Source organism: Clinocottus analis, unplaced genomic scaffold, assembly GCF_023055335.1.
Source record: "Clinocottus analis isolate CAN_PGR_092001 unplaced genomic scaffold, fCliAna1.0.p SCAF_7, whole genome shotgun sequence".
Lineage (NCBI taxonomy): Eukaryota > Metazoa > Chordata > Actinopteri > Perciformes > Cottidae > Clinocottus > Clinocottus analis.
In genome coordinates this window covers 2775001-2800069 of record NW_027176229.1, presented here as the reverse complement: position 1 = coordinate 2800069, position 25069 = coordinate 2775001, and the positions used below count along the sequence as shown (strand labels likewise).

Genomic DNA, 25069 nt, shown 5'->3' with positions numbered 1-25069 from the left:
AACATGTACATTAAGAAAACTATACATATGTATTGTATCAGCATGGAGTTTTAGCAGCATTCAGACTCTAAAAGAGGGGAGGAAGAGAGGAGAGAGTTCAGCTTCCTGTTCTTCCGGTTCTAGATTTTTTTGTGCTTCCGGAGGAAGTAGAGGGGGTCTCAGGGCTTTTTTCGCCAGTGATGTTGTGTTGGTTGTCCATGAGAGGTCATCACTGATGTGCTGGAATGTAGTTCTGCTCACTCTCTCTATGTCGGCATCGTTGTTGGTCAGTGGTGGGTGTATGAGTGTGGCCGCTCTGGAAGACAACAACAATCTCCTTGGTCTGGCAGTTGTTCAGAAGGAGGTTGTTGTCTCCACGCCACGTGGTCAGAAGGGTGACCTCCTTCCTATGGTGGGTCTCATCATCCTTAGTAATGAGACCGACCAGAGTTATGTCATCTGCAAACCTGACCATGTGATTGGTGCTGTAAGTGGTTTTGCATTCATGAGTCAGCAAAGTAAAGAGCAGCGGCCTGAGCCCACCTCATACCACTTCAACTGACTTTTGGAGCACTTGCTCTAAGCATCAATTGCTGCAGCGTAAAATGATACACAAAAAAAGCAGCAAATGAAAAATGACTGAAGAAATCGGTGTGTGAGACAAATGCAGTTGCTTGGGCACCAGGATGTAATTACCAGGGAATAGACATGGCCCCCTCTCACCTAGATATACTATCTAAATTGTGTCTGTATACTGTCCAAAATACACATGAGAGAGGATGTAAGTTGGTCAAACTGTTGATAAATTCCTTCAGGTCAGCCTCCACTTGTTCGGTCACAGCAATATCTTTTTTTTTTTGTGAGGAGCACAAAGCTATTGTGGGCTGTGTTTGGCCTCCCAGGGTACATAGGGACATCTGATCGGTGGAGTAAATATTCTTCCATACAATATGTTCTGAAACCAAACCTCCACCCTTGCTGTGGGACGTCACAATTCAACATGTTACTATTCTTGACATTTGAATATAACATCACTAGATTTCAGCTTCTAGAATTAGGGTATCAGAGCAAAGCGATAATCAGACATTTTCATAAGGCAGTGTTTTATTCTGAAACATGCTGCACAGAAAAGCAATCTGCGGCAGACTTCCTCTAAACTGGACCAATTAAAAAAATGTTCTCACCTTTAGTCACTTAGACACAAAAACATGGGAAAATATGGTCCAAGTTGAAATATATCTTCCAGATATAATTGTATAATTAGTTTTTACAAGGAATGTTTAATAGTCAGCTTTGAAATGCAGTTTGTGTCAAATACGCTATTTTCCACCAAAAAAAGTTGAATTACTTTGTTTTCAAACCTTCATGTACTTCTTATTCCTTATGGGAAAATCCACCTTCTTCACAAGTCCATTCTCAGTGTATGTGCAGTGAACACTTCATGTGTCACACACTGTAAGATACATACTGGACCGTCGTTGGCTTGATTGACCAAAATGGTACAATTAAACATATTCTGTCGGTGGAGAAACAGTTAGGCGTTTTTCTTAGCTCAGGGGTGTCAAACTCATTTTAGTGAAGGGGCCACATGCTGCCCATTTTGATATCAAGTGGGCCGGCCCAGTGAAATCACAGCATAATAACGCATAATTAACGACAATGTTTCTCTATGTTTAAATCATTGGTCAAGGTTTTTAGATGATAAACTCTATTTTATGGTCTTTCAACAATTACCTAGAAACATAAAGACCAAACATTCAGACATCAGCCCTCTGTTTATCTGCCTGGCTCTCCTCTGCAGATTCCCTCGCTCTGTGACACGTTTGTGACGCCACTTTCATGACGTGATCCATGTTTAACGACTTCTAGCACAATAATATCAGTGCTCACATCAATTGCGACTGTGGATCAATAGTTTGTATGTCCATCTTATAAGCAGAGGATCAGAGGTTTGAATCCCAGCTCTGCTAATTTTGGTAAAAAAAAATCAATTTAAATATATATATTTATTTTTCTGATGGACTGGACCCCCTGGCGGGCCGGATCCGGCCATATGTTTGACACCCCTCCCTTAGCTCTTTTGTTTTCTTAAAAGATGCTAAACTCACATATTTCTTTCAGAGCAGATATAAAACCTCCACATGGCTCTCAACATGGCGACGCTGAGCCAGGGCGGCTTGAAAGGTCTTATACTGTATATGAATTTTGCAAATTATGCCCATGCTGTAGAACACTACACGACCTTTCCATAACAGTAGAGGTCACTAAAAAATTCTACATCCCCAAAAAAACCAACTCGCTGGACGATGTCTCAGCATGACTGACAGGTTTGTACTATGAGAGTTGTTGTTGTTTTCAATCACTAAGAAAAAGACAGGAGAAGCTGCTCTTGCCTCCTCCGAGCGGCCCTGCCTGCTGGAGGGCGCTCAGCCCCACACCTCTTTAGCTGTCACTCTGCAGTGTGCAGTAAGCCACAGCTACAGATATATTCCGCAACAATAGAGTCAGTATTGTCACAGGCTGAAGTGACGACGCAGAGCTGCACTTAGAGGAAAAATGCAGAATGAAATAAGGAACGAAGCTTCATTGCAGTCATTCAACTACTCATTTGTACGGCGAAGGAAGTCAGGTGTGGTAATATAAAGAGCAACATCTAAGAAGGGAGAAGGTTGGGATGGATGCATCAAAACAAAAACAGCACATTCACCCAGGAGACCATTGTTTGTGTCCTGTGTGAAAACAAAAGTTGAAACCAAACCACATTATTTTCCTAAACCTAGCAAAGTTATTTTGTTGCCGTGAAATGTGACCAGCTCTGTGACCAGCTCTGCAGTTCTCCTCAGCATTTCTCTTATAGCTCATTGTTTGGGTTTTAAGTAACCTTTACTCTCCTTTCCACACTGAGCAAACAATTTAAGTCAGTTTATTTTGTATAAAATCAGAAGGCTTTACAATCTGTACACATACGACAATCCCTGTCCTATGACAGAGATTATTAATATGAGTAGTAAGCATGGACCACGATCACGACAACAACAACATAGACGTCAGGAGAAGGAAGTAGAGAGGATGGGCATTAGCAGGGCCTCCATAGCAGGCGGGACCGGATCCAGATAGCCTTGATACATGGAAACTTGAAGCGAGGAAGTACAGAGGCTCCTGGGAAGAAGTAGAGTTAGTAATGTGCATGAGGCATTAATTCATCTAGAAGGAGAAAGAGAGAAGAGGAAAGAGTAGCTCAGTGAGCTGGGGGACGTAAACACTGTGTACGCCTTTGTAAACTACCAGCACCTCATCAAGCAGCTAGCTCGGGAAGATAGTTGCATTTGTCTGTCGTTTACAAAGCCCATTGAGTTCGGAAATTTATAAATTGAATTTGTTGTGAATTATTGCAACATACTCACATATAGGGATGGACAACATTATGATACACATTGAGAGGTGCTTCAGTTGTTTCTCATCTCTTTACACATACAGAATATTGGAAACAGGTCCCAATATGATGCAGTTTAGCACCACCAGAAAATATTACCTGAGCTAAAAAATGTGCTAAAAAATATTATTATATTTCACTTTTCCAGAAAAACCTTTAAGACTTACTTTAACTTTTCCTATCTTAGTTGTGTAACATGTGAATCAATAGTTATTGTCTCCTAGGATTTGTCAAAATGTCTTCTTCAGGGGAACTGAATCTGGTTTCATCTTTTAAATCCATTTAAGAGTTTTTCAACAAAAAAAAGACTCACAGGAGCTTCCTGTTTGTTAAATTTTAGCACACGGGTGTGTGAGTCATGGTAGAGAACGAAATTGCAAAATGCAAATCCTCAATAACGTTGCTACGAAAATACCTTCATACATGGTATCCAAAGCGAGACTGTAATTTGCCCACGGTTAATAGAACTTAGAACCATCTTATTTGTAATTTGGTTTTGGTGCTCCTGATCCAAAACCAATCCCCCACTTTTACTTCACAGATATTAAGGAATGTGAATGCAGAGCAGAACTTTTAACCCGGCGAGAAAGGAGTCCATGATAACCCTGTATAATGAGTTTCTTTCGAGAGGTTGCTTTGAGAGAAAGTGTGAAATGAACAGCCAAACTGGAAGCCAATTTCAACTTCCCTGAATGAAAGCCTTTAATCCAAGATGAATCCCCTTGATCTACAGTAGCTCAGGTAGACAGCCCGGGCTACGGCACAAAGGGGAATCAACTAAATGCTTCTGCACTGTGATACAAGCTGTTCTCTGTTGAGCTTCGCAAAGACACCGCGATGCTTTTCCAAAACAAGCTAACATTTAACTCCATCCTTCCCCCTGCCTCCTCTGCACTCGGCTTTGCTCTCCGATCCCACCGCCGAGCGCCCCTGCTTCTTTTTCTTGCAGGTCAGAGCGAGTCTCCTGGAGAGCAGATGATGAGCTTCATTATCCAGCCAAGCAATTACACCCCTCCACTCCTACCCTGGGCCGAAGCTGGGAGCCCCCTCTATTTATTTTGTTTAGATAAGCCGGATCGGGGTGGAATGGAAATGCCGTGGCACGCGGCTCGGAGGAGAGGAGAGGGTGGCATTTGGGAAGCGACGGGGGAGGCGGATGGTCGACACAGGCCCACTTTGTGTTCTCTCCGTATCTTTTCTGATTAACCTCTGGAGCGAGGGCGCTCAGCTGAGCCACACATATTCACATCCTCCCTCCGACTCCGCCGGCTGCTCCCAGACCTGTCGGTCCTATGAACACACACCGAGCCCTGCTGAGTTCAAAGTGTCTCTGGGTATGTGTGCGTGTGGGCAATAAGCGTGCCTTTTTGTACATGTGCTGTTGATTGGTTGCAGGCTGGGTGGGAAAACGTCGGGTGGATTAGCAGCGGTATAGCTTCAGATATGCTCCTCAGCGGCTCCCGCCGGCGTCCCTCCTGGTCCCGAGGGCGAGGGGGAGGGGGCCTGACAGAGGCGTTTAATCCGTGTAATTGGGCTGACGAGAAATACCCGGCAATTAAAAAGTTCCGCCGGCTTCACCACAGGAAGCTGAAAATCGCCCCGAAGGGGAGCAGATCATGCTAAATTGTGACAACTGAGCGTGACTCAGCAGACGGATTTGTCTCCTCATAGCGCTGGATCCGTTCATACTGCGTCACCTTGACATCCAGTGACCGTTGGACCCAGGGGTGGGGCAGTGAGGCACGGGCAAAAAATGCGTCAGCTGGCGAGGTCTTGATCAGCGCTCTCCCCTCATAAGTCTTTATGATGGCTGCTGTGTCACCCGTTACATTGCTCCTCTGTCCTCTAATTGCCCCCTCAACTCACCACATTTCTCAGCATCTTATCATCAGCACATGTCATCTGAATGAGCTGTGTGTGGGGCCTGAGGAGAGGAGAGTACCCGGCTGGAGGAGGTGACCTTCAGGGGCGGTCCAGGTAATGAAATCACAGGGACAGAGCCTTGATGTGGGGCCCCCGACTGGAAACACCTCCGTCAAGGCTGACACTGACGACCGCATCGTAATTGAAACAAATGTGCCAATTAGGCAATTCATTTCTCACATCCTCTGCCACACACTTGCCAGGCTAATTTGTATTTGTCTCTTCATATTTTATTTTCTCCCTCCCACCGCCTCCCTTCCTCTGTCCCTCTTCCCTTCTGCTCGGCAAATCTTTTCATCATTACCTACGGGCAGACAGACAGATAATGTGCAGCGTGGACCCAAACAGCAAGCGCCACGCGTTAATTGCCTCTTTCAAGTCACACATTTTCCAAGCTAGAATTGAAATAAATACATAAAGGGTCGGAGGGGGTGGGGGATTCAGTGACAGATGACTTTAATCATGACAAATTAGACTCTGTCCCCTAGTCCTCCATCTCTATTTTCTTATCTATCAACAATGCTAAGCGCTTTACCTTTTCATTTTGATTTACCCGTGCCCAAAGGCTGTCTTTTAATTGTGGAGAACAATCTGGGAGCCTTTGAAGAAGGGCTTCCAAGTGTTTCTTCAATCCCATTGGAAAAATAGAGGCCTCGGCCGCCGTAACTGTAATGTACTCTCTGATCCAAAAATGACAAAATTCCAACTCCTGTTAACAGTGGTACAAATGACTCCAATAGGTGTGAAGAAATACAGACTGGGAGAAGTGATTACTGTGTTATGATGTTCATTATCATTTTTATTTGTGTCAATGTATACCTGCAATCTATCATCCCTGGGGTTTGTGTGTCATTTCTATTTACTCAGTGCATACATGCCCACAGGCGCTTCCCATTTGCATCCAGCCTGAGTGTTGTTTATTATAAAGGTTGCCTGTGCACTTCCTTCCATAAATCCATCAGCACGGCCCATTCTGCCACGCTATGAATGTAATTTGCAAGCGCATTGATGCAGTGCCCTTACCAGGGTAGAAGCGGTAAAGCGTCACTAAGTTTGTAATTTATAATGAGTTTTTCTCTCTGTCACTGGTAATTGGTTAAAGTGCTTCCTTTGACTGTGTAAGGGGCTGTTCACATGTTTTTATCTAAAAGCGCTTGCGCTGCGCCTGCTGCTACTAAGCAACCCAAGCCTGCGCGCTGCGATGGCGATGATAATTAAGTTGCGGTAATTTAGCAGTAACTGTGACTGACTAAACTAAACAAAGTAAACCCAAAGATAGGAGGATTTCCAACACTATAAATCCCTCACATTAGCTTTACTGCAAATAGTTTGTCGGACAGATCGCTCCTAAAAGTACTCGTGCAGCCCATTGTCACTTTGTCCACGAATTTAAATATCTTTAGAATTTAAAAACATTTCAAGCCTCAATAAATCGAGGGGAAAAAAAGGATTATATTGTCCATATTGTAGCAAATGAATAAATGGATGCAAAAGCACCAAAAATGTTATCTTTGAAAGTCTGAAATGCACATATTCAGCAACACACAGGAGCACACTCAAGCTAGGCACCAGTTCACGAGACTAGCCTGGACATGTTCCTCCTGTACACAAAGAGGAGGACCCGCCCCGATAGCTGCTGTGCCAATCACAAGGATGCATGTTGGATCTGCCCAGTTCCCCGATTGACTGAGAGCCTATTCATTCCCCAGCTGCAATATCATTTTTTTTTAAAGTGCTGACATTAAAATAGTCCAGTTGATGAACTTTCACACTGAACTGATAAAAAAGTGAACTACTCCACTTCAAGATCAAGAATGTTGATTGCATGAAAACTGTAGGTAAGTGCAGCTGTAGTTTTTAGCGAGTATGGGTGAAAAACTACAGCTGCACTTACTGCCCACATACTTGTTTCGGATGGGATTTAAATCACCGATAAGCATAAATCATGTCAGAATTCACCCTACCTCTCCTAAAGTGGAGTCCCGAAGGGGGCCTAGAGTGTATCCATTTATATAACATAATTGTTACAGTTGCATTGTTTTAGTTATACCTAACACATTTCACCTGTGACCTGTGAGATAACCTTATTAAACACAGAAGTCAGAGAGCTAGCCAAACGTATTCGTAAGCGAAAGGGAAAATGAACGGCAAAATGATGCCTGACATTGTTCACTAATTTTGTCAACAAGTCATGTGTGCTCACTTGTACGACTTCACCTCCAAATGAATCCTTTCTGTAATTTACTGAATGCTTCCTGTAATCTGTCTTTACTTGTGGCTCGACAACTCGTCTCTTCATTTGTTTGTTGTCCGGTCGATCTTCGCTGTTGTCAAGTCATATTGTTCCCTGATGTCATCATTTGCAAATGATGATGGCTAAAAGTACTAACAGAAGACCCACGTTGTGAAGAACTAGGATCAACTTGATCGTGACCTAATAGTTGATAAATAATTGAGAATGTGATGCATTTCCCCTGCTGTAAAGTCACATATCTTCCCTTTATCTTGTATAGGTGGAATGGCTGAAAAACGAAGAGCTGCTGAGTTCCTTGACCGACGACAACATTGACACCCGTGCTGACCACAATCTCATTATCAACGAGGCGCGACTGTCCGACTCGGGCAACTACACCTGTCTTGCCAGCAACATCGTGGCTAAGAGACGCAGCGCCACGGCCACTGTGATAGTCTTTGGTACGCCCTCCTCCCAGCCGCTATTATTTCCTGTTACAACATGTCCCGGTGTTCTGGCTCGCTGTTTACACGCCACTTCAGATCAATTTGTTTGGTTTCCTGCATCCCTACACAAGTGATTAAGACACCCATCTCCGTATCCCCACTGAGGAGCGATGTTTCCTCTTTATTTCCATGAAATGTATTATTCAAAGACTCAATTTACTGCCTTTCATTTAAAATCAATGTGTACTTTATGGAAGGAAATAAGCCACTGTGTCTTAATCTCATTTAAAAGGAGTGTTGCTTATTAAGTATTTATTCGCCAGAGGCCCCTTCAGCGTTGCAGGTTCACCGGCATTGATGGCGCTGCTGAACATTCAGCTTCCGCCCTTGTTAGACGGAGAGATCACAGGGTAAACTGCTTCAGTCAGAGTACTAAGTGGTTGCCTTCAACCTGTCGACAAGTATGAATCATTGTCGCCTTTAGAAATGTGAATTCCATTTAAAGGCTGTTTTCTTTGCTTTGGTACAGTTCTACGTCTCTATCTTAATCCAAAAGCAAGAAACATTGGATTGCCAATTAAGGAAGTGGAGCCGTATATATCCACAATGAATGTGCTGTGCTCAATCTACTCCAGCTGTTATGCATTGTTGCCTTGCAGTGCCTCAGTGGCTGCATAATCATTATTAACCCTGGCGCTTGTTCGAGTATTTCACTCTGCCAGACAAAAAAGTAAGAAATGTGTTGTGTTTGGCCCTCGCGACACTTCTTCTCACTCTAACTTTGTTCAACTCCCTTCAGTGAACGGCGGCTGGTCCCTGTGGACGGAGTGGTCGCCCTGCAATGTGCCGTGTGGGCGAGGTGTCCAGAAGCGATCTCGAACCTGTACTAACCCGGCGCCTCTCAACGGCGGGGCTTTCTGCGAGGGCATGTCTGTGCAGAAGATCACCTGCAACGCACTCTGCCCAAGTCAGTTTCACTCATGGAAATACAACACGCAAGTCCAACTTTACAGAGTTGTGCAGATTCAAGTTGCTTTCCTCTCATTGTCAAAGGTTACTAATACGTGGCTCAGAATGATTCCGCTGACATGTCGACAACTGTGTCAGGCTGACGAACATGTAAATGTTCACATTTCATTAACTAATTATATGTCTGGATGACAGGCTAGTAATTATTCATGCTTCGAGCACAGTTTCCCCTTTCCCATTTGTTTTCAGATAAATTGCAGCTCTTTTTTCAGCGCACAGCATGCCATCCAAATTAATATGTGACATTCATCCGTTGCTGAAACACAGCGACAGCAACTTGAATGAACTGAAGTCCCTGCCTCTTTAGCAGTACAGACAACCAATTATAAGGATTGCAAGGGACAGATACACAGTGACCTGACAACATCCCTGTACCGCTGTCCTAATGGAGAGAGAGAGAGAGCTGAATTGGAGGTTATAAAAAAGGAGGTAGCTGCCGTGGGAGAGACGATATGACTCAGTGTACTGTGTGATTCGGGAGGGAGGGGGGGGTCTCACGGAGGTAAAGGTTATCTGGTTTTGAGAGTTGTGTATACATTCAGGCCCATCAAAATACCAGCGATTTTGAATTTCTTTAGTGCAATGACTTTAATAGTATAATTGGTCTGATTGTTCATTTTGGTGGATATTTGAGTCCTGACCAAAGTAGGAACAAAGTAGGCACAACCTCCCTTCGCTAGTGTCGCCCTGCTATTGTGGTTGAAATGACCAAGAATGTCTTCTCTCCTTGTACGGTAGATTTTACTATTATTTTCTTTGCCAGTGCAAATTAGTTGTGGCTAAAAGTAATTTAGCTTTCTTTAGCTTTAGCTCTTTACATTGATGAATTGATTATTTAAGCCTAAAACATGTGTGTCAACCTTAATCTCAAATCTGGGAGATCCCAACAAGCAAATCAGACATGTCCCACAGATATGGTAAATGGGTCCTCTCTGACAGAAATAAACACATTTTCTCTGCAGTGTACATTCAATTGCGAGATCATTTTCAGAGGGAAGAGAATAGGAGTCTACTGAAACCAATAAAAGGAACCAATGAAGGGCTAAAAGGAAGCGGTTTTTCATATAAATAATTTAAAGAGAGACATTGCACGAGTTAGATTTAAATGTCTGCTTTTGTCAGCTTTAAACCTTTTCTCTGTGGAGCTATGGCAGACAGGTTCAATCCAGTGTAATAAACAAATCACAGATGGTCTAATGAAATTAAATGTGGGCCTTGCCTTAGCATCTAGTGTGAGCATAGTTATTTGTCTGTGAAGTCCATATATATCAGTTGAAAGCAGTGCCTTTAGAAAGAAGGCAAATTGTAGTGTTGCAGCCTAATCAGCCGCTAGCGGGACAATACATATAGAGGCTCGGCCTGGAAGGTGGCAGACTAGTAGGTGAGGAAACCCAGGTTGAAACAGAGGAGGGAAGACAACAGAGGATGTAAGGCTTTAGGGAAAAGTGGTATTTAGCAGTCCTTCATATTGACACATAGTTTCATGCTTTAGTGCACACCGCTCAAGTCTATCCGCATTATCAACATGTGTGAAGTGAACATGTGTTCAAGGTGTATAATGAGGCGGCATGCCTTGTCACCTCTGTGCAGATGTCGGGCTACAGGTAGACCTGTCAGTCCCCAGCGCATTGTAGCACATCCTGCACACACACATGCTCCACGTATTGTCCTGTTTTCCCAGAATGCTTGTTCAGAAGGTGGCCAGGTCGTGCAATGAGCCCGCCTCGTGCCTATCTGTTCAGTTTGCGAGGCTTCAGACTGCCAAGGTGCAGATGGGGACCTACAGTGGAGTCTAGAATATTGGTATCATTGCAGGATCCAAGACTAGTTTTACATTCGAAGTTCCATTCAATTAAATGTATTTTGTAAAGCCCAAAATCACAAATTTGCTGAGGGCAATCTTCTTTATAGTCATACAACTCAGAAACTAGTTGCTGCACTACAATGTACTCCTGTCCATCCCATGATTCCCTTTTGAAAAAATATCTCTTAGCTTTAGTGCTAAACCATAATTTGCATTCATTTAATCAATAAGGGTGAATGAGGGCCATTGGGTTATATTTGGCTTATCTCACATTTTCACCCACGCTTTATATTTATGCGCACACACACACATTTTCTAGTTATTATTGCCAGCAATATGCATCTTTGTGGCACAGAAAATGACACTATCAGCCTGCTTGGGTTTCTGTGCAAGTCTGATGAGGTGACCGATCGATAACATTGACTCAGCTTTTGCTCTTCAAGGGGCTGTAATGTCTGCCTTTTAAAACTCTCTTTCTGGCTTCTGATCTGAAACAAAAATAAATAATTTCCATACTCTGACTGATGAATAAGTATTGATGGTTTTCAACTAATTGCCTTTCTTTGCCAATTGCGCTGTCAACCTTAGGATTTGGGGAGGGTGGGTTCTATTTACTGTGTGGAGTTCACATAAAGAATCCATTGCAAAAGATGAGGAATAAGAATGTCCTACTCAAGCAAAGAGAAGCAGACCTCTGCCACCACCAGGGCCTGACAGAATGACTGAAGTAACATGCAGGGAGATCCGTGTCTTTGTGGGAGGAAAAGGATGCAAATGGGAGTGAAGCATGGGCTGCTACGAACACAGCTGTCTGAGCTGCTGACTGACAAGTCTGTCCATTTCTGTCAAGCCAGCCCAGAGCATTGTCTTAATGATGGTCCGAGTGCAGGGAGAACACAAATGACGTCCGAGGCTGCACTGTGCCGAAGCCTCTTCACAAGAAACGACAAAGAGAGAAGAGAGACTGATAGAATTGAAGGTGGAGACTGAAGCGCAAGGAGGGAATTACAACCCAGTCAATGCAGATTGATCGTGTGCTGTGTGGTCCCATGGTGCATCTGTGCACTTTATCCAAATACAAAAGTTAAGTTTTCAGCAAAGTGTTTAGAATTACACTTGAATCATGCATGCAGTCTTTTTTAATATAAAATTCCTTCTTTAAAGAATACTTGGTTAGGTTCAGGCAACAACACTAAAAGAAAAAAAACACTTTAAAAAATATTTTGATCATAACTATGAACATCGAGCATGAGTATGAGCATGGTGTATCAAAAAGGACTCCCTAAATTAAAAAAAGAAGTATTGGTTGGTGCTTTAACAAAAACCAAATCTTAATAGGGCACCTTTAAATAAAAATGAAGACATAAAGCATTGGAATATAAACAATAAACACACTCCTGGAAAGCATTGGCATGTTACAGCAGTCAAAAAAACATGTTTTTTGGTTCAAAAAATTGAAAAATGACCTACTTTGTGTCGAGATCAGCTGTTTCCGCACATGCGGTCTAAGCAACAGTACACGGACCAATGACACCGTAGGATTTAAAAAAACAGCTCTGGCCCTGTTTTTAAATTTTGAGATACTATAGGGGTCAGCTATGGATTTTGATTGCTTTATGAGACTCCCACATGTCTGTATGGTTACATGGATGTGTCCTTGACTGAAGTCCAACATTGTAAGGGGTACTTATAAAGGTTTTAGTGAAACGTTAAAATCGCCACGGCAAGTTATGGAGTTTATGTAAATATTTAAACTTAACGTTTTTCTAAATTGTTTTAACCAAAGGCCTCATCTCACAAGAGCTACGGTATTTTTGCAATTTAATGTAATTTAATCAACTTTGTGATTGCGGAGAGGTGCCATTTTCGCGGAAAAGGATGCGAAACGGTGCGCGGTGCTGAAAAGTCAGTGAGGTTTCTTCTGCAGATGCAATGAGTAAGAGCAGTTTGTCGCTGCAATGGCTTGAAGCCAAGACAAGCGACAGCACATAGGTTGAACATATGGTGAGCGTCATGATTTTTAAAAAAATTAGAATTAACCAGAAAAAAATACCCGAACTAAGAAAGAAAAGGGCAGAAGATTCACAAAGTAGTGTCTTTTTATATCTGCAAAAATGTCACCAAAACAAATTGAGGGATCTGTTGACGAGCAAATTTAAGAAACTAGACATAAAGAATGCAGTGAACAGCAAAAATACAAAATAAATATAAAGGACGTTTTGATTTTTGAAAGTATCTAGGTAAGGAAGGTGTTAAAAGTGATTCAGAGTTTTGCAGTCACCACAGATTGTCAGACTTTATATAAGTCATGGGGGAACAATTTGCACATCATCACTAGCTACTGCGGTCAAACTCTCTCTTCAACATGCAACACATCATCTGCATTTGGAGAAGCTTAGTAGAAACCTCGGGCCTGTGGAATGTCACAAATGAAAATTACCTTTTCCTCTGCCCACAAGGCTGCGTGATGTGGGCATCGCAGTTACTGCCAAGAAAATCTTTGGATGCCATATGGTCTCCCAATATTTGTTAAGCTAAGCTTGAGAAGCTCTTCCTTGATCAGATGACAGCATAGCTGAGGAATCCCAGCCATTAGCATGCACCAGGCTGTCTTGGTTTCAGAGACTTGTATCAAATCCAATTATATAAACAGGCCCGGGGGTTAATGGGGAGGAAATGGCTCCCTAGCTGCTGCCACATCAAGCATAGATTCTGTGTCATACTGTGTTTTTGCCCACTAGACACATTACAATGTTTAATGTGTGTAAATATAGCACTAATATGAAAGTTGAGATGGATCTTTCGATCAGTTCTTTGTTGAAAATCCAGGTTCGCTAATATAGATTTAAATGTCCGTCATCATATTTCATCATGACATTGGCTGAAAAACTAAATATCCCCAAGCACAATCCTGAATAAAGTGTTTAATGGGGTTATACTCTTTGTTCAAGTTTCTCTGAAGAATATGAACTTGTCAGGGCATGCCTCCTATTTCTGTGTGGACACGCAGGTGATTAAAAGCCCTTTTGGTTATTTTTTTACATTTTGTTCTGGGGTGTTCTGACTTTATTTTACAGATGACGGTGTAATAATCAGAGGGAGAGAAAGGGGGATGTGACGTGCCTCAAAGGTCACAAGGCCAGAATCAAATCTTGGTGGCTGGTTAGAGTGCTCGCCATAACCACAACGTCCTGGGTTGGATGGTGGCCAGGGAACCTTTGCTTCCACTCTGACCCCAATGTATACACTGTCCTCCATCGAATATTTTTTTTGTCTGTCTTTAGCTAGCTATTTAACATAGCTGGCTTTTGCGTACCTCCTCAAATATGTCTTATTATCTTTCTTGTTGGTGTGTGTGTGCAGAAACATGCTGTGTATTTGCTAATCACCTCATGTTCACATTTGCACGTATCCTCACACTGCAGTTGATGGAGGCTGGGACGAGTGGAGCGAATGGACCGTGTGCAGCAGCCAGTGTGAGAAGCTGCGGGGCAGGGAATGCAACTCCCCAGCACCCAGACACCGAGGCAGGATGTGCGAAGGGAACAGCGAGGCCACTGAGAACTGCACAGATGGACTGTGTACCCAGAGTAAGGCCTTTTCTCTCCCTGCTGGGTATCATCCGCGTCATCATCATCAGCGTTCTCATCATTTCCCAATCATTATCATCATACCACCACATATACACTCACAGCAACATGGCAAGTCATCACAAGCATGTTTGAACAGGGGAAGTGTGTTGGAAAGAAATCCCACTGTGGATTGACACAGATGCCCAGTGCATGATAATGTCGGCGCTCTTTCTCCTGTGTGCTGCTCACTTGACATATTGGATGTCATACTGAATCCGTCACAGGGTAAGAAGTGCAGACGTTCACTCTTGAATGGCGCCTGACGTTTGGAATGAAATGTCATTGCACTGTTTGTATCATGCACATGCAATGCTGGATGTTTCACTCAGCAGTGTCAACCCAAGTATGAATAACGGTTACACTATCAGGCTGAAAGTGTTTTTAAACCTTTATTTCAAAACTGATTTGAAGGAGTGAAATCATCACATCACAAGGGGCATCATTGTATTTGTAGCTTAACATTGGGTTCTCAAATCTGGGCTACAAAGCCCAGAAAACTGTTAAACATGAGACAGATGGTGAAGTTTTCAAATCTCCCATTTAAAATTTAAATCCCAGCATATTACATATTTACAGGTTTACACTCTGAATCTGTGAACTAGTTTGCCCTATCAGAAGCCGTGTTTAAATTATATCTTTATCTGCATTCCCAAGTATTATATTGAAAAACCCAATGGAAAAGGCGTAATTTGTTAAAGTTTCCTCACTTTACCCTCACTGATGTTTATTTTTTTTTTTGCATGAGACAAAATGACCGTTTCATATCTCCATATTGTCATAGCGTCAACATAACATTAGCTTAGCAGCTTGAATGTAGCGCCGCAAACAGTTGGAGTTGTCAGTCAGACATGGTAACATTGTAAGACGTGACCTAGCAGCAGTTTGTTATTTTAGTGGACAACTATGCTGCTGTTACTAATACATTATTTACTCCACATTCAAATGCAATGATTACATTGCTTTACATGTGGATTACCTCAAGTTGGATGTTTGGATGAATTCACCTGATTAAAAAGCACAGTCGCTAGGAAAACAAACGTTGGCATCGTACGTTTCTGCTAATCACAGATACATTGAACGTCATCGTCGGTCAGAGCAAGTGAAGCAGTTCAACGAGCGAGGCGCAGAGCGACTGGTGTATATCGAGTGACCGGTATAACTTATATAACAAGAGAAAATGACCAGAGAGGGTGGGTGTGTAGTGGGGTGGTGTTTGTGGTAGATGGGATCAAAGGAGTCTGCTGTTTGTGATCCGTGTGAAACCAAAAGTCATGGTTGACTTTGCGCTAACGTTATGTAACGTTATGTAAGACAGTTATTATTGAATTTACACTACCTAGGTTCTTAAACATATATTATGTTCACCCAAACTATGATCTTTTTTCTAACCTGAAGTAGGTTTGTTGCCTAAACCTAACCAATAGTTTCACAGCGTTAATCACGAGGCATTGTGCGTTTCTGAAAAACCCTAATTTGACATATATTGGTAAAACTTGTTTATGGCTCAAAAACATTGACCTGAGAGGTTTGCAGAAACGTACAGTATAATAACTTTTAAATGGTGATGTTGGATGAGAAACATTGCTTGTGTGTTATCATTAATTTATTATAGTACGCACACCTATGTGTTTTATTACTATATAGACGCCCAGTAAATGGTGTAGAAAATATCCACAATGTCAATTTAATATTAAATGATACTAAATAATAAATGTCCCCAAATTGCGCAGTCCTTCAAAAATGTGCATATAATTTTAATGTTAATCCATCTTAAAGAAATGAATCGTGAGTTTAGGATTCATGTGAAGAGATCATTAGCCCACTCGAGGTATGTCTGAGCCTTTGAGCAGTTTGCCCCTCACCACCTTTATCTATGGTGTTATGAAGACAGTAATGATGCCTGCCTGGCCATTATCGGATGCTGGATGAATTGTGAAAGAGCACAGTCAGCAGAAAAGCTTCTCACTGCTCAAGGTGTCGGATCTGAGGCCACACTTGTTAGTGACTTCACAGAGGCTCGGACTTTAATCACCACTTTCTCTCCTCTTTGTCTCATTCTATCTCTCTGTCTTTGCAGATCGAAAGCTGCTACATGATGTTAAACCTCAAAGTGAGTCTTCCTCTGTGGATTTCTTTCATCTTCGAATACCAGCCCCCACAACTGCCACTTATATGTAATGCCTTGAATAGGGGGAAAGAGATGATAGAGTCTAAATTTGAAGCAGTGACAGTCGTTTGCATTCATCTCTAGAAACAGAAGCTTTATGAATCACCCCCCTAAGTTCCCTCTGACCTGAACAACCTCAGTTTTAACCCCGCAAGATGTGCTCATTACGCATTAATGTTATTAGTCAGCGGCCCACTTTTATGACAAGCGCGACATCACAGCTTTGCTTTTTACTTTGAAACAGGGAGATGTATTGGTTGTGACAAGGGAACATGTGCTGCGTTGTGGAGGATTAATGGCTTGTAATCACTGCAAACGAGCTAATTTGACCAATTTACGGCGCTGTCTTCACCTTCCTCTGGCAGCTTTTCAATCACTTGCTGCCGTTGGCCTGGCTAAGTGATTGTCAGGTGCCTGCTTGAGCGCTTACATTAACGGACCACGTTAATGTAAAAGCCGGGCCTATACTTGCAGGCTTTAAGGAAAGCTTGGATAAACGGATGGGGAGGGTGTTAAGCTGGTGTGTGGCGAGTGATCATCCTGGTAGGAATACTACATTTTTCCTGTGATTCGTCCTCGCAACAACTGGTGACCACAGGCTGCGCCGCATGGGCGCCGACCGCCTGCATGCTGAGATATCCATCCTCGCTATTGGATATAGGCCGGCGGGTCTAAAGGCAGTTATGCTAATGATCTCCATGTTAGCAGCTTGAATGTGATGTGTAACAGTTTAGAGTAACGGCTGGACATATTCGTTTATGCCTATCTTTGGTGCATAATGTAGCATAGAGAGATGAGACAGATGGTCTGCTCCATTGTACCACTTCCCATTCTTCTTTTTTCATTTCCATCCCAAAGCTAGACTAACACTTTGTAACTACTGCCTGTGTTTGACCTTGAATGTCTCCATAATAACAGTATTGTCTTCCCCTGCTTTTCTTGCATCTCCTCCTCGTTGGGTTTTTATTAGTACAACAAGACAAGGCTTTTTTTTTTTTACATAGAACACATACAAAAATGTATTTAAATAAATATTCATTGGCCTCATCACAGTAAAACAAAAGAAAAAGACATCTCAAAATCTCAAATAGTGAAGTGGGCATTATTCACTTCAGTGGAACCAGGCCTTTATTTCAAATGTCCCCAGTTTTCCTGTTGTTCAACTCCAAGCTTCCCCATCTTTGACGTTCTTGATCTTGATGTACACAGCACTAATTCAGTAGACAAGGATTTTCAAGAAACAACGGTCACGTCAGTCGTTACACTTTGCTAAATTCCGTTGCTCCTAAAGTAGTGTTATTATACTGTTGTTCATATTTTATGAATATAATGCCAACATGAGTGTGCATTGTACTTCCGCCTGTTATGTTGCCGATGGCTTATCAGATAACCCCTTAAGAGTCCTCTCTGACCAGCAGCCTCTTAGCGAGGTGAAGGTCATGCAAGATACACATGTTGTTTCATGTGTTTTTCATGCTCTTTTATGAACATGATGAATACTAATATTGGTGAAGTTTCAGGCAAAAAGAAACAAATACGTTTTTTTGTTTAATTTTTTTTTATTGTTTTCCCGTAAACATACTAAATTAGTTTTCCCCCTAATATTATCACTGCCCCTGGGTTCATAATTATTTATGTTTACTTACAATGGCCCTAATATGCTGCCGTATATTGGATATTGATCTAACACAATCTCAGGAAGTGATGTCGATGGTTTAAAAGTGCACCCCACCGATTTAGTGTTGCAGTCCTGTAATGTTGTCAGTCTCATGATGGACAGTTCCAAATTGATTTAGCAGAACCATAGATATTGTCCTCTATTCCACACAGTCTTCTTTCTTGCGGTGGCTAATGATGCATTGAGTCGCTAGTGTCAAGCCAAGGTGAGGAGTGAGCTGCAAAGGTCTGCTGAGCTCACTCCACACCCGAAAGATTAGTTTTCATTTTCAGAGTTAGTCTTCAACCACAGCTGACGCTGACAGGAGGCAATTTATCAGACTTTGCTTGGCCATCTCCCGAATCACCAAAGCCTTTTTTTTAATATGCACAGTAGCACTCCCGAACACTAGTAAACAGACTTTGTTGTGTTCCCTTTAATCTTCTATCAGGAGTTGGGCAAAGACGGACTGGAGTTTCTTCTGAATTGGTGCTGTGAATTGTTAGGCTACAGCTGATACGACCCCCTTTAATTATTTTAAATCCCCAATTTTAAATGAGAATTTACGGGAGCCCTCCTTTCTCATGTGTCTCCTGTGCTTCAGGTATGGACAGCTCCAATGACGTAGCGCTGTACTCGGGCCTGGGAGCCGGCATCATTGCCGTGGCGATCCTCGTGGTGGCCGTCATGCTCTACAGGAAGAACCACAGCGAGTACGGCGTGGATGTCATCGACTCCTCCGCACTTACTGGAGGTTTCCAGTCTTTCAACTTCAAGACCACCAGACAAGGTAAGCCGGGGACCACAAGGCCAAAAAAGCAGCGTCATCAATGCTCTCTGCGACAGGGCCACGTCGGTGATTGATGCCGTTAGCTCGCAGCATGGCGTGTAGCCTCCCCATCTGCTTAGGATTTATACTTCCACAATCAGTTAAAGGACCTGTCCTTCTATTTTGACAGATCTGCTTCTCTGTTGTTGCGAAACAGGCGATAATCAATCTCCGGTGGCAACCGGCGACGCTCCACCCCCTCACCGCGGACCTCACATTTCAGGCAACCAATCTCCTCCATCAGATTACACTGGCCTAAACCACTGATGGAAAAATGTGAGGGGTATGGAACAGTGAACATCAATTCAATTTGTGTTGTGCACAGCAATAACTTCTGTTGCTAATGTGACTCGGGCTGTCCCGGCCAGCCTCGCTACAGGCATTCATATGACACTTCTGGGTTAGAGCAAGAGTGATAGCCATCGTGGCGACGGGCGATCCATCCTCAACTTGGTGAAAAGCCCTGCTGGGGGGGCCACACTGTGCCGCCCCGTCCCCGTCCCCCCTCCAAGGCCCCAAGAATTGGTCGAAGAATTGGTCGAGTCGGATGGGTATGAGCAATGTGTAGGGGGGGCTGGGCGGTGGTAGGGGCCGGGTCTACATTCAGCAGGTCATCAATCCTATTTAAATAGGTCCGCGTACCTGCTGTGCCCTCCACCGGCCACAATCACTCCTTTCCATTTTCCTCTCCATCAGCCCTGGACGAGGCTTCCCGTGAATGTGGAACGCTTCTTCAGCCCCACTTTGCTTTTGAGGAAGTTGTGGAGGAATTTTGTGTTAACCCACTTCTGCCTTGATTGCATTGTTAACATTTACCGTCCTTTTCGTAAACATCTAGAGTGTGTGTGGGGGCGGGGAGCGTCTCTGAAAGTGTGTTTAATTGTAAATCAGTAGCTTCATCATGCCTAATAATCACAAGAAAAAAATAAACCATAAATACCAAAAGAGTTTGGGGGATGCTTTCGGATGGCTGCAGAGTGCTGAATGAGTCTTTGGACCTGACCCCTGTCTCTCCGCATTACTTCCTCTTGTGAGTGATTTTTAATCAGAAGCCCAATTCCAAACCTATCCCTCAAGGTATTCAACCTGAGGTACATTTCATTAACTTCTCTCATCTCGCCACTGCCATTCCATTTTCGCCGCTCCGTTCTTAAAGATGCACACTCAAGCGATAATCAGATCGTTCTCTACTCGACCGAAGGAGGGGAGAAAATTCAGCAGTGATCGAATGTCAGCTGCAGAAGGGTAATGTCCGCCGGGCTGCAGCTCTGACCGAGGGCTGAAATAACCGCAGAGCCGCCTGCACTGTAGATTCATTGTTTCTCTTAGACTATTTGGAAATATAAAGTGTGTGTTGTCACTAGTTTTTTATGAAACATGATCCTCGCAGCGATTATGTGAGAATGTTATTCCGTATTATATTTGATAATTGTTTGTATGCAGGTGCAATCATGGAGTACATCAGCAAATCTACTAATTAATTTAGGTTGAGTATGGAGGATTCATGTCAGCATGCAGTATTAATATGGCTGCAGCGACAATACAGATGGCACAGTTTAATCACTGCAACTATATAAATACTGTATTTTGAAATGAAACCTGCATACTCACTGCTACGAAGAGATTTGGTGATCAGCAGACATTTAGATCATCAATTAGTCATTGAAAGCGTTTGTCAAGTAAAAGGGACAGAAATGTTCTTCTCTGTGTTCCTCACTGGAGGGTGAATATGTTTGTGTTTTGCACGATTGGTCAAACGATAAAAGACAATTTAAGATGAGAATTCAGCACTGAGAATTTTTCTCTATTTTCTCCATTTTTACTTTCAATTTGTAAAACTCCCTGACACAAATGACGACAGACATAATATCTTGAGAGAAAAAACATTTTAAAGTTGTATTATCTAAAACACAATATCTTACAGTGCAGTATTGCTGTAAGACTTATGACTTCAAAGAGAAGCACCACTTATATGTTGTTGCATGGCCGAGGAAAGTTCAATCGATATTTGTGAACATGAGCTACTCTCTCCCCTTAAAGCCAGAAACCAGAGAAGTAAGTCTCAACCTTATGATGTCATCACATATGAAAGTCTGGAGCCCCTTCATTGACAATGACGAGGAGACTTTTAATGTCAGTTACTTTTTATATAAATGAGCGTCAGTTTTGAGTAGAAAACGTAGAGGTTTTCAGAATGTTTCCGTCATTGTCTGGAGCAGTTCCACACTTTGTATTTGATGACTTCACAAATTTGAGTTTCGCACTCTATTTTTTTGGGAGGAAGTCGTTCACAATCACTAATATTTTTGGATCGTCATGGACTACCATGTATGCATGCATTTAGAAAATAGGTGTTATTTTCCTTTAAAACCCATTTTACACCACTCAAACATACTGCACATTTTGCACTTTTTTTATTTGTATTTTCTACAACTGCCACTTGTTTTAAATGGATCTCAGTACTGCAATGCTGCCCACGAGCACAGTGCTGCCATGAAATAATGAGACATGCTTGCAAAAACAAGTTGTATTGATTCAGTGATCTGTGCACTAAGTGAAAAGCATTGAGCGTTGTGTTCACCCTGTGTAAAGGTGTGAACACAACTTTAAAGTTTAAGTAGGAATTTAGTTTGACAGTTTGCCACTTTGCTTTAAATGAACGAGACTTCATGATGAACTGATCCATATAGAAAAATAATGAACAGATGAATCAATATTGATTAGTTAACATTAGTTTGAAGCCATATTCCTGCTGTGGAATCTGAAGAGGAGATCACAGTTGAAAAAAGTCATACATTTGTCATAGTATGGTATAGTATACATAGTATAGTAACTGTAAAAAGTTATTATGTAGTATGTCAAGAAAAAAAGTCTTCAATTTAATACATTTCTGGCATATTCCATATTCTGATTTGTCAGGAGTTCCCTTTGGGAACAGCAGGAAGAGTTTTGAAGAGCAAGTCAAAAGACCAACACCCCCCCACACTGCTCATCACGAATCACGCCTCCGGTAATTAACGATTTCCCTAAAAATAAAACAGCATTAGCCTCCCGCCTTGCACCCCTCGCCAGGCAACAGCTGGGCGGCAAGGACTCGGTGACTTCGTCGTTATCTTGGCACGGCCCGCCCGGGGGCCGCTGCGCGCCTAAGTCTGCCAGATCGATGCGGCGCGCTCCGTTTGGCAGCTTCGTCACATCTAATGGCCACAGATGAAGACCCCCCTCCCCATCTCCCCGCTCCTCAGGCTGTTGGGTCCACACTGCAAGCTGAAGAACTCCTCTCATTTACAGAGCAGTCACCTACACCCCTCCTGGCCCTCCCTCCTGTCCTTCAGGAGGACGACTCGGGGTCCAGAGATGCTGACTCCGGCAGATGGGTTATGGAGATCAAGCTGCGTGTGAGCCCGGTAATTAAATCTAACGCTCTGACCGTGGCTCCGAGCCCTGGACCTTCTGTCCAGGTTGTGCTCCCTAGCCCTACCTCTGATGCGCACGGTCGCCCGCCCAGGACACGCCGTTTTAATTGGTGTTGGAGCTTCACCGGTCAGCTGCAGGACATTTTACAGAGACGTGGCTCTTGATCCTGGTTCAAACTGGATTAATGTCGCCTGAAGAGCTCCAGGAAAAGAACAGGAATTTAAAATCTTTATTTGAATCTGCTTATTGTAAAAAATAGTATTCAAACTGAGCGGTACCTTTTCTATTTTTTTTCTTTCCTGTTATGAAACATTTTACGAATTCTTGGCCCTTTTTTAGCTTCTCAGCCCTTTTAAAATATCAACTTTTACTCTGTAAATAAAAAGAAATAAAAAGCTGGCAATGTTGACCTTATTCGATCTTGGACACCAATGAGTTCCATTATCACGTGTGATTACTGTCCGGGAAACAGGAAGTTAGTCCCAGGCGAGCCGGGCTTCCAGGTGACTGTGTGGCTGTGCATCTATCTCTGCAGGCAACCCTCTGCTGCTCAACTCCTCCATGCAGCCCGACCTGACGGCGGGACGGACGTACAGCACGCCCCTCTGCTTCCAGGACAACACGGACAAAGAGCTCTTCGACCCCCTGCCTGACATCAAGGTCAAGGTTCAGAGCTCCTTCATGGTTTCGCTGAGTGTGGCCGAGCGGGCGGAGTTCCACGCTAAGGGCCCCGCCGAAACCTTCCCGCGGGACCTGAGCCGGGACTACAGCGCCACCACGGACAGACGCAAAAAGGGCCTGCTCACTCTCAACGGGCCCTTCAGCGCCTGCAAAGAGCAGCTGAGGACCAACGGCGTGTTTGGCCACCCCGGGGGACGCCTGGTGGTGCCAAACGCTGGTGAGTTTTGCAGGGAAGTAGATTAAAGTGCAAAAACAGAAGCCCACACAGCGTGCTCTTGCTTTCCATAATACGAGGCTGCAGCAGCTGCTCGTTATGGAAGCCGCCGTAAACGCCTTCCCAGAATTCCTCGCGACACAGCAAACATCTAACGTGTCCCCACCATGTTGTTCTCCACGTCCCTGGTGCTTTCTTTAAACGATCTGCTGTGTGCCCATCAAGACAGAGCAGCTCGTCTTTGTTGTGTTTTGTCGGCACGCACCCCACACATGCACACACAGAGTGGTGCAGTGAACATTGTCTAAAAACAGATCTAAATCAGTGGCTTCCAAGGAGGGATAGAATGAAGAGTATTAAACCCCCTGAATTTCCCTTTGGGGATCAATAAAGTAATTATCTATCTATCTATCGATCCATCTATCTATCTAAACACATGAAAACCAACAGATAATCAGATAATAACTAATAACTTGATTGATCGATTAATATAAAGTACTCAAATGAAACAACACTATATTTAACTATGAAATGAAAAAGCTGTTTTTATTTTACAAATCCTCTACTTTTTGCTTCCAAAAATTCCCCCTTTGGTTCCTCCCGAGTTCAGGATCTGCAGACTAAGGGAATAAAAGATGTGAGTGTCTGCCTGGATGTCCACAGCTTTGTCCCGTCTGCTGACACTAAAGTCACACAGTCTGGTCTGAGGTTTCACAATTGTTTTGCAGGCTATACCATCTACCCTAGCTAGCTTTCTCCTGAGCCTGTAGTTCCAGAGACAAATCAATTAAGAAATATGCTAATTTGCTTTCTTGCTCGATGAAAAGATTAACATCACTCTCAAAGTCTCGACGCTAAATATAGCCTAAAACTTAGCTTAGCAAAAAGACTAAAAACAGGGAAACTTTGTTCAAACAGAACAAAATCCATCAAGCGGTATCTCTGAAGCTCACTAATTAGCACGTTCTAACTTGTTGCTTTAATCTTCCTCACTATTTCTTTGCTCTGAGCAGTGACTTGCTGAAGTCATACACTGGTTGCCTGGCAACCCCTGATGAGGAAAGAACATTTTGAGGAAAACTTTGACTTGAATTTGTGAACAAACTCCAAACACCGCACATTATTCTGGTGGGATACAATCCCTTGTACTTTCAAAAATATAAGAATCAGCCTGCAGGATCCACCAATAGTAACATGTTGGTAAAACCCTCAAATTCCTAGACATGACACTGCAGAAGTGAAATGCTACAGACCTAGCGAACTCCATCTTGGCACTTTGTTATCAGCAAAGCATCACTTTTGCAGTGAGCCAGAAGAGCTTATGGGTTTTCTATAAAAGGTCATGTCGCCTGTAGGAGGTATATTTAAAAGGATAGTTTGGATGTTTTTTCCAGCCAGGTTGTACAAATACTTGTCTATAATCAGCTACCTACAGTAGATGGCGGTCGGCACGCCTCGGTTTTGAAGAAGCAGACATACAGGTGTGGGGGGAGAGCAATGCAACTGCACATCACCTATTAGAATCCATATAATTCAAGTGTACACTCTATTTAAAATATTTTTTTTACAGGTTAGCCTGGACGTTACCTCCCTTTCTGACAGGGAACCGCCTTCACAATCACAAA

The 25069-nt window shown here is 43.0% G+C and overlaps 1 protein-coding gene across 2 annotated transcripts in view; it reads left to right on the top strand.

Annotated features, from left to right (window-relative positions):
* Nucleotides 1–25069, top strand: part of unc5db (unc-5 netrin receptor Db) — a 187428-nt gene that overhangs the window by 118269 nt on the left and 44090 nt on the right. The window contains exons 5-10 of one of the 2 annotated variants that reach the window (XM_068605065.1): nt 7849–8029; nt 8814–8981; nt 14273–14437; nt 16557–16589; nt 18908–19093; nt 23085–23447. In XM_068605065.1, the coding sequence (XP_068461166.1) occupies nt 7849–8029; nt 8814–8981; nt 14273–14437; nt 16557–16589; nt 18908–19093; nt 23085–23447 (1096 nt within the window). The remainder of the gene's footprint in view (nt 1–7848; nt 8030–8813; nt 8982–14272; nt 14438–16556; nt 16590–18907; nt 19094–23084; nt 23448–25069) is intronic. The other variant, XM_068605066.1, reaches the window with a different exon arrangement.